The 9,890-nt window shown below is 36.3% G+C and overlaps 1 protein-coding gene across 1 annotated transcript in view; it reads left to right on the forward strand.

Moving 5' to 3' along the window:
* Positions 1 to 9,890, forward strand: part of PLEKHA1 (pleckstrin homology domain containing A1) — a 44,106-nt gene that overhangs the window by 21,007 nt on the left and 13,209 nt on the right. The window contains 3 exon segments of the mRNA XM_015817242.1: positions 1 to 25; positions 758 to 898; positions 2,328 to 2,396. The exon segment at positions 1 to 25 is cut by the window's left edge and continues 9 nt beyond it. Of these exon segments, the coding sequence (XP_015672728.1) occupies positions 1 to 25; positions 758 to 898; positions 2,328 to 2,396 (235 nt within the window).

Raw genomic sequence — 9,890 nt, forward strand, 5'->3', positions numbered from 1 at the left:
TGTTCCCATAATCACTCCTACTCAGGTAATAATGCCAGTTCCAAGATATATGTTGGGCTTTCTATTGATGTGTAGAGACAGTGGATTTGCAAACAAGTTGAACCTTGAAAGGGAAAAAAATTGTCAAGATACCTCATTACCAGATTTTTGCAGTAGTTAAGATGCCTCTTAATGTTCATATTAAAAGAAAAAATAGAAGCAGTTCTTAGATGGAAAGTTTTAGTTTGCCCATATTTGCCAACTTTTTCAGTATATAATATGCTGCCTTCAGTGAAAGGAGGAAACTGACTAAATTGAGTTTGTTCTTCATATCCCCTAGTCAATGTGAAACTTATTATATATGTGTGGTTGCATGTGGTATTCTTTCAATTGTAGCTATATTATGTTTTGGATCTTTGTGCAACTCAGATAACAGGCTCACTTAACTTGTGTGGTAAGTTATAATTTAAAAAGCAGTTTTTGAAGGTTATTTATCAAATTTTGTAATGGAAAATGAAATAGTTGAGCCCTATCTTTGAGGTGTACCAAGGATGTAATTCCAGAACAAAACAAGAAATTTTGTCCCCAGTATCTTTAAAATGCTTGGTTTGCTTTCCAGTATACATTTATCTAGTGAAAATAAATTTTTATACCATTTATTTGATGTGAAGCATGGATGAAAGGATCATAGCTGTATAAATTTGATTCTCTAGATTTAGAAGCAAAACCAACTTTATTTTCTTTCTTTATTCTAATTTACCTTGCTTATTTTTTCTAGAAAGAAGAGAGAAATGAATGTGGTGAAACTGATAAAAGCTACTTGAAACGGTCCCAAAGCCATCTTCCATACTTTACTACTAAGTATCCTCCAGACAATCCGGTTATCAAAGCAGGCTACTGTGTTAAACAGGGAGCAGTGGTAAGCAGATAGAGTACATTTTGAGGTTAATAAAATCTGTTATATGGTATATAATGCAATGGTTGTTTTTTTTAACCCATGTAGAACAGATTCCCTAAAACACTAAAGAAAGAATGTTGGAGACAAAAGGTTGAGGAAAGAGAAAAAGTTAAGGCAATATTAGCTACATATGTTTTGATAACTTCTTGAAGAAAGGTTCTTAGAATTATTTCAATTGAGTTATTTACCTGTAGTTAAGGGTTTTTTTTTTAAAAAAAATTCAAGACCAAGGCTTTTTCAAATTCAAGGCTTTGTTTCAGGTATCTCTGATATTTCTGCATTGATTCAGCTCATATTCTATTTTTTCAAATATGTGAGCAATAATCTATTTTGCTAACAGGGATAGAATAGAATAGAATAGAATAGAATAATAACTTTATTGTCACTTTGAATGTACACTAATCGGCATACATTAAAATGAAATTTCATTTCATTCAGCTCTCAAAGGGACACCACCTCCAATATACACTTCATAAATATGACAAAAAATAAATAAATACAGAATTATATTATTGTAATATATACTGTAGGTGAAAATAGGACCATAGATAATGAACTTGAAATTATCTCTATAATGAATTTTTAGTATATATTCTCGACATATTATCACTCACTATCTAAATGTGGAGCTGCATAGTGTACAGCAGTATGCATTACTAATTGCTGTGTATAATATAATGTATAGAAACTTTGCCACATTAAGAATTTTGACAATAGTATAATATAAAATAGCTCTCAATTTGACTTCCATTTGATGCCAGATTGGAGTCCAAGAAAGTACTTGAACGGACTAGCAACAGCTGCTGCAGAGGACCAATTGCTGTTTATCTCCGATATAAAGACGCCTTTTCCCTGTCTGAACATTGAACTGATTAGTGTACTGTTTCCCAACCTTGGGAACTCTGTGGCATTCAGTTCTTCAGATTCTTAGCAGTGGCCATCCTGGCTGGGGAATTTTGATTTCAGCAAACAATTTGTTTTTTTGTTTTCCTCCTCTTGTGGAAGAGGGCAAGTTGTAATGGATAATTCTTGCAATCACACCTCAACTGGAGAATGAACTGCTATCTTTGTTCTAGTTGCTCTAGTTGTATAGTGCACAATCAGCTTTTCCTGCTCATTTAGAGTCATTTTCATCTAAAGAATACTATAAAGGTGTGCAATATTTGAACAGTGGGAACATCCTTGCTATACCCATGTTGAATCAGAAAAATGTTTCTGATTTAAGGAGCTAAATCTGAATATTGCACAGAATGCTAAGATGAGAAAAGCAACACTTTTCTTGATAGAAATCCTAAAACCCTGTGAATAAACAATGAACAAACTAAAAATAACATATGCTTTTTTAAAATATATTTGAATTACATTATTAATTTTTTGTTTGTATACATAGATGAAGAACTGGAAAAGAAGGTATTTCCAGCTTGATGAAAACTCAATTGGCTATTTTAAATCAGAACTGGTAGGTATCCATTTATATGTATTTGATTGAAAACTTGACCAAATGTGTTAATGCATAATTGCTTTCCTCCCATTATCTTGATAGAAAATTCAGTCTTTAGAATTGGAATTTAGAACATAATTGTCTTTGTATCCACTGCCTTTAATTGATAGACGTTCTAATGTATAATGAATGGAGCAATGCTTAGATTTCAATATAATGATACTATTGTCAGTTTTAATGTGGAATTGCTAGTAGAGTTATCGCTTTCCATACATAACCTATTGATCTGAATAAGTAATAGTGAATAAGTCATGTTTCTAAGATCTAAAATAAGAGAAACATGAATTCTTAATCAATACATACATGTATGCACTTATTTCTTTTTCTGTTATGCACACTGATTTTATTCTGGATTAAAGATAAAAGTTTTAATTAAGACCAGTTCTTTTATCTATCTACTCTGGTTTGAACTGAGCTGTGGTGGTGCAGTGGTTAGAATTCAGTACTGCAGGCTAGCTCACTGCTCAATCCAGGAGTTTGATTCTGAATGGCTCAAGGTTGACTCAGCCTTCCATCCTTCCAAAGTTGGTAAAGTGGGACCCAGATTGTTGGGGTCAATATGCTGACTCGGTAAACCACTTAGGGCTGTAAAGCACTATGAAGCGGTGTATAAGTGCTATTGCTATTATGCCAGTTTTTAGAATTGCATTATTTCAAGAGTGCTATCCCTGCCTCATGCCAGTGGATAATTAAAACACAGAATGAGCAACTTTGAGAAAATAAAGTCAGAAAGATGTATTAAAAGAGACAGATATTAAGTTACAGAAATTTCAACAACTGGATTACTTTAATTTTATAATCCAGTTTACATGTTTTCCCGAAAATAAGACCCAACCGGAAGATAAGCCCTAGCATGATTTTTCAGGATGCTCGTAATATAAGCCCCACAAAAATAAGCCCCAGTTAAGATCATCAGCCAGATGGATATATTTAGTATTGTATTTCCCTGAATATAAACTCTAACCAGAAAATAAACTCCAGTGACTCTTTTAGAGCAAAAATTAATATAAGACTCAGCTTTATTTTCGGGAAAACACGGTATCCTTTAGTGTTTTAGGGCAGAGACCTTTTCATTTGCTTTTAATGCGCGTTCCATGAACCATATACTCCCTGCTTATTCCCCAAACAACAGAAGGATTCTTAGGTGTGTGTTCATGTTTGCCCAGGTCTCTCCTGGCTAGTTTTCAAGTAGTGAACTTATCATTTTATATACTCCCATATTTACTCCCTGTATTGCACATATGTAAAATATACAAAAAAAATACTTCAAACAGAACCACACACCAAAGCCTGTAGATATATGAAATCCTTTACTGCAGATAATAATGCCTGATCTATATTTTCTAACCAGGAATAATGGAACCAGAGATAATAAGGATGGTTTAAAGTGGTGGATTTTTTTTTTCCTTAAAAAAGATAGAAAGCAATTTTAAAAGACACTAAATTAGAATATCAGAAAAATGTCCACTCCCTTTAACCCTAGTTTCTTAGTACCATAGACAACCAATCTTGTTAATTTAAAACACTGAAACATTTTCAAATAAAACAGCATATTTAATTTGTTTTGTATTAATAATATATTTTAATATACTTTCTAAACAATGTTGCATGTCATATTGATTTACTCATGCCTTGTAATTATTCTTGCATGTACCATATACTGTATTGTATATTTTTCTTTTTTTAAGTAGAAATAATGATTTCTGAAACATAATTTATCTTGTGACTATTGCTGATGACAGTTTGTAAAGTTAAGTATGAAAAATGTAGACTTGTGCATATGGCTGGAGTTTTTATTTTTGTTGTTGCTATTCTTTTGTCCTTTTCGTTTTTGTTTGTGCTTTACTCAGTCTTGATCAGCTTTAGTCTCAAAAATTTCCATGACAGATAAGTAGCAATAAAGGTCTAATAATTATTTGCAGACCAGTGTTTTAATTTTTAGAAGATTTCAGGATAGAGTATAAATTCTTTAGATGAATAATAACACATTTTTCTCCAGTGTAGATAATACTGTCATGTAGGTTGGTCTTCCTATTATCTGCAGTGGGTAAGTGTTTGCAATTAGCTTTGCGTAATTGTCCTTACGAAGGAAAAAGGACTCCGCTTTCCAATTCTCCTTTGAAACATCGTTCAGGCCATGATGAGGCATAGACTCTTTTTTAACAGACTTTCTTATTCATTCTACCCTCTATTTAGATAATTAGAGTGAGAAGAATCCAACTGGATAACAAAAAAAAAGTCTGTAGTCCTCAACTTACAACAGTTCATTTAGTCACCATTCAAAGTTACGACACTGAAAGAAGTGACTTATGATTGTTTTTCACAGTTATGACCTTTGCAGCATCCTCATCATCATGTGATCAAAATTTAGATGCTTGGCAACTGGTTCATATTTATGACCGTTGNTGGTAAGACAATATCCAGCACCATATTATCAAGGTGGATCAAATTGTGTCTCTCTGCTTCTGTTGTGGGGGTGGTACAGCTGATTCCTTGAAGTTTCCCTATCTTTTGTCTTTATGCATTAATGCAGCAATCCCCAACCTTTCCGGTGTGGCAGCCTAGCTGGGAGGCAGAGAGGAGATGATTGTGTGTAAGCGGCAGGAATGCATGAAAGCATGCGCAACTCCATTTGTGCAAATGGTGGGCGTGCATGCCCGCTGCTTGCGCAAATGGAAGTGTGAGCGTGAGCACCTGCCGCTCATGTAAGTGAAACTGCATGCATGAGTGTGCACTCGCCCACCACTCACACAGCCCAGTTCCAAACAGGCCAAGGCCCAGTGGTGGGCTGTGGCCTGGGGGTTAGGAACCCCTGCATTAATGCATGGGAGCTGACATTTGTGCTTCAGCAGGGGTACATCTGCGAATATAGCAAGGGATCCAACTCTAGAATACATGGGCTATTCCCTTTTAGTAAAATATAATTCTGGCTTTAGCTTGCTAACACTTTCTGCTGAAGATTGTAAGGACATAATGGGCAAACCATGGTCTACCTTGTCCTGCCTGCAAGCCTTTTGCACTGTTCTTTGAGAAAACAATTTTAAAAGTCTGTAATATTTTGTTTAAATCAAATGCATCAAATTAAACATGCTTCCAACATTGAACTTCCCTTGAAAATGCTATGGTTACTTTCTTCACTGACTTCACTGCCCATTCCATGGAGGTGCTCAGCTTCATTTTTTAAATGAACCTGAAAGGTTACTCAGCCAACTTGCAAGGAATGGCTCTCAACTCTCCGATTGCTTTTAACTGAGTATCGGGAATTATGTCTTGCTTGATCAAATTCGCTGACCAGGTGTGAGTTATCTTACGGATTATAATCTCCTCTAAGATTTAGAAATCTTTTTTATGCTATTATATGCCGGAAAATGCTTGGATATGTGTGGGATCATACAAAGCAATTTCCATACCCTTGCCATGTGGGGGGAAAAAATTCTGCAAATATATAATAGTACCCTATATGTACTTTTGCTTTCAGACTTACAAGATTCTGTTGGCCTTACAATGAAAGTAATATTAATACTTACGGTTTGGCTTTCCTGTCTAGACTCCCATGAAGGGCTGACACCTTGAATCGTGTACGAGAGGTACTAGATTCAGGTTTGCTACTAGCTCTTAAGTGTTCTTTGTTGCTTAAATGGGATGCATGAAAAAAGTAGGAAAATTAAGGAATTTCAAGGTGATTAGTTCTTCCTGTACGGGTAGTCCTCGACTTACAACAGTTTATTTAATGACCATTCAAAGTTACAATAGCACTGAAAAAAGTTACTTATGACCATTTTTCACACTTACAACCGTTGCAGCATCCCCATAGTCACATGATCAAAATTCAGCTGCTTGGCAACGGACTCATATTTATGACGGTTGCAGTGTGTCCTGGAGTCATGTGATCCCCTTTTGCGACCAAAGTCAATGGGGAAGCCAGATCCACTTAACAACCGGGTTACTAATTTAACAGTTGCAATGATTCACTTAACAAAAATGGCAAGAAAAGTCATAAAATGGGGCAAAATTCATTTAACAAATGTCTCACTTAGCAACAGAAATGTTGGACTCAGTTGTGGTTGTAAGTTGAGGAGTACCTGTATATGGCATTACTTGACTATAGGTGTCTATGGGCTACAGAATGAATTATCAATAATAATTATTAAGAATTATTAATTAGAAACAATCCTCCAAAGATTTATTCCTAGGGAAGCATATAGAATTTCAGTGAAGATGTTCAAAACTGTCAAGCTGCATACACTTTTTATTAATTAACAGAACATCTATGAAGCATTTTATACTAAAGCTCAATGCAGATTCCTTCAATAGATAAGCAGGATCTTGATCAGAGTGAAACATGATGATAAAAGAAAAAAAATGCTACTACTTAACTGTTTCTGAAAATGTAATTGTAGTCACATTTCTGGCAGTTAACATTTGAAAGAACAGATGAACAGGTTTGCTGTTGAAATATGAAAAGTTTCTGAAGTGTCCTTTTACCATGTTAACTTCATGGAGTTAACAGTGAAGTATTAAGTGTGCACTTGCTTTCCTTTTAATAACCACATGATGGCGCATAAAAAAGGTTTTGAAAGATGATAGTTTGCCAGTTTGAGAAAAAGATCAATACATATTTTATGAACCATATTTCACGAAAGAAAACAATGTAAAATTTAATATATTTATGCAGTCTTTTATTCTATCACATATTAGAATGTTTTCAAATATGTTCATAAGTTTTGGTCCTTTTTAGTGCTGTAAAGTTTTCAGAAATGCTGCAGTACTTATTGCTTAAACAAGAATTATCATTGGAACATAACCTGTATACATTAATATGCATCAAATCCATATTTACATTCAACACTCAACATGGTTAGAAATTGAATATGGCTAATTGTCATAATTTTAATTCCCATTCTATAAAAGAATCGCGTGACATTTGACCAGATTGTATTAGTAGTGAATGGATAACCAAAAGCAATTACAGCAGTTAGAAATGTGTGCTTTTTAAATTCTTGTCCTTGTTCGTTTAAACTACCAAGCTAAATACTTTCATTTATATATTTTCTGATCAAGCATGTATAATACTTTATTATGTAATTAAAAAATACTTATCACAAATTAAGCTCATTTTTATTCTTTTTTGAATATAAACAAACCTCTTTTACTCTAGAACAGAGGTCCCCGACCTTTTGGGCATCAGGGACCGGTTCCGTGGAGAAAAGCTTTTCCACGGACTGTAGGGTGCATGGTTTTGTGTGCTGCCTGTATCCCACAGATGGGGCTTTGCTTGTTGGTGCGGACCGGTTGCTGGCATGCCGTGGCATGCCACGGACTGGGGGTTGGGGACCCCTGTTCTAAAATACATCAAGGCCTTTAAAGTCTTGATGTCAAGGGATGACACATTTTGAAGAGAGGTTACTTAGGGCTGGGAGTTAATATGAGTTCAGAAATTCAGTAGGTAGGCCTAGCCAACTAGTTTTAGCTGGAAATTTAACTGGAAATTAAGGAGGGTTACTCCTGCTTAATACTTAGATGGGACTATTATCAGGAAATCCTTACAAACAGCCTGAAAAAGGCTGTTACTTCAGTGAAGAAAACATCTTGATCAACTTGACTGAAGGGCGTGTTCATTTTCAGAAATTATGTCTATCTGAGACATCCCTCGGGAATTCCATACAGATTGCAATTCTCTGTTTGGCACATTTGAAAATTATATGTTCAGATCTTTCTGAAATCTATAGCTGTTAGGCACAATAGTGTCTCTCTAAAAATCACAATGTTTATATTTTGTAGTGCATGAACATTTAAATAATATTTGTCCTTTAAAATGATAGATTGCCCTGTTACTTTAAAGAGGCCGATAGGATATAATTGTACAGTATGTCCTTAAACTATTATTAAGCTTGTAAGTTCCCTCTTCTCCATGTGTTTGGGAAGAAACAGAAATTATATGTGTAAACCGCTCCTCAATCTGAGTAAATTATGCAATTGTATTTTCTCTGTTCTGTATAAAAATGGTTTATGATCCTAGTTTCTTTCTCTACAGTGAAAGTGGGAACTTACTGATCCTGCAGATGTATCTGAAATGATATTTGTAGTGTTCCTCATTGCTGGCTCTGACTGGTTAAAGCTACAGGTCAGCAGCAGCTTTACTACTCCTGCTTTGAACCTTAGTTCTGCTTAGTTACAATTCAGTTTTGTACATAATAAATAAAAGATTCTTGAAGTGAAAGGGGACATGCAGGTACTCAAGCAAATATCAATCAACCTAGTTCATTTTATGGATGAATTAGGTTACTGTATTTAACAATAAGCACCCTGGGATATTATTTTAATATATTTGAGTGCTACAATATGTTTTTAATATGTATACTATAACTGGATCATTTTAAAAGGTATTTGAATGTAAGCAAAATTTTGCAATAGTGGGCATCTAATTTTGGTGAATGTAAGTAATTCTCAATAAAAACATTACTATATTTTCTATAAAATAATAAGGAAAGGAGAAAGAAGACTATAGCTAATAACACTTTGTAGCCATGATATATTGTTTAGTGACTGCCCTAGACAGCATCCATTTGCAGCATCTGTTTGCAGTTATGACAATAATGAAAAAAGTAATTTTGTGACCTATGTCTGCATGTATGACTTTCTTCAGGTTTTTCCCCCACTCTCCTGTCAGAGCGGACAGCTTCCCTAAACAAGCAAACTTTTCCTTAGCTGCTTTCTTCCAGAATGCAGCATGACCCTAAAAATTGCAAGCCATAAGTTCTGCTGTTTGTGACCTTAATTAATTGGTTATAACACCCCCTTCTATTCAGCTATTGCCTGAAACTGATGACACCCCAATCAGCTTTACACTATAGGTCAGTGGTGGCGAACCTATGACACGCGTGCCAGAGGCGGCACTCAGAGCCCTCTCTGTGGGCACTTCTCTGAACTGCTGGTGGCGGGCTGCGGAGCCCCAGAATGCACCAGTCGAGGGGCTGGCAGGCTGTGGCTGCTGACGGACACTATCGGCCCCCATGCGCTCGCTGGCCTCTGTGTGTGGGGGCCGATGGTGTCAGGCAACAGCTGCCCCGGCCCCTGCCTTGCCCTGAGATAATGGCATCCCCACCCTGCCTCACCTCACCCCGCAGGACGAGCCTCCTACCCACCACCCCACCTGCCAGAGACCCCCTGGATCTTCTCCAACCCTGCCCAGCCCCCACAGGCGTCCATCCCCACAAGCAACATCGAGGTGACCACGCCCACCTTGGCCACACCCATCCAGTCTGCCATGACCACCACAGGCACGCCCACCCAGTGGGCCATGCCCACCTGGTACCCGGCAATAAATAAGTGGGTTTTGGGTTGGGTTGCAGTTTGGGCACTCAGTCTCTAAAAGGTTCGCCATCACTGCTATAGGTAGTACTGGACTAAACCACCCGTTGTTTAACAATGGTTTGAAGTTAAAGTGGCCTT

This window comes from Protobothrops mucrosquamatus, unplaced genomic scaffold (genome assembly GCF_001527695.2).
Source record: "Protobothrops mucrosquamatus isolate PMUCROS unplaced genomic scaffold, P.Mucros_1.0 scaffold566, whole genome shotgun sequence".
Taxonomy (NCBI): Eukaryota; Metazoa; Chordata; class Lepidosauria; order Squamata; family Viperidae; genus Protobothrops; species Protobothrops mucrosquamatus.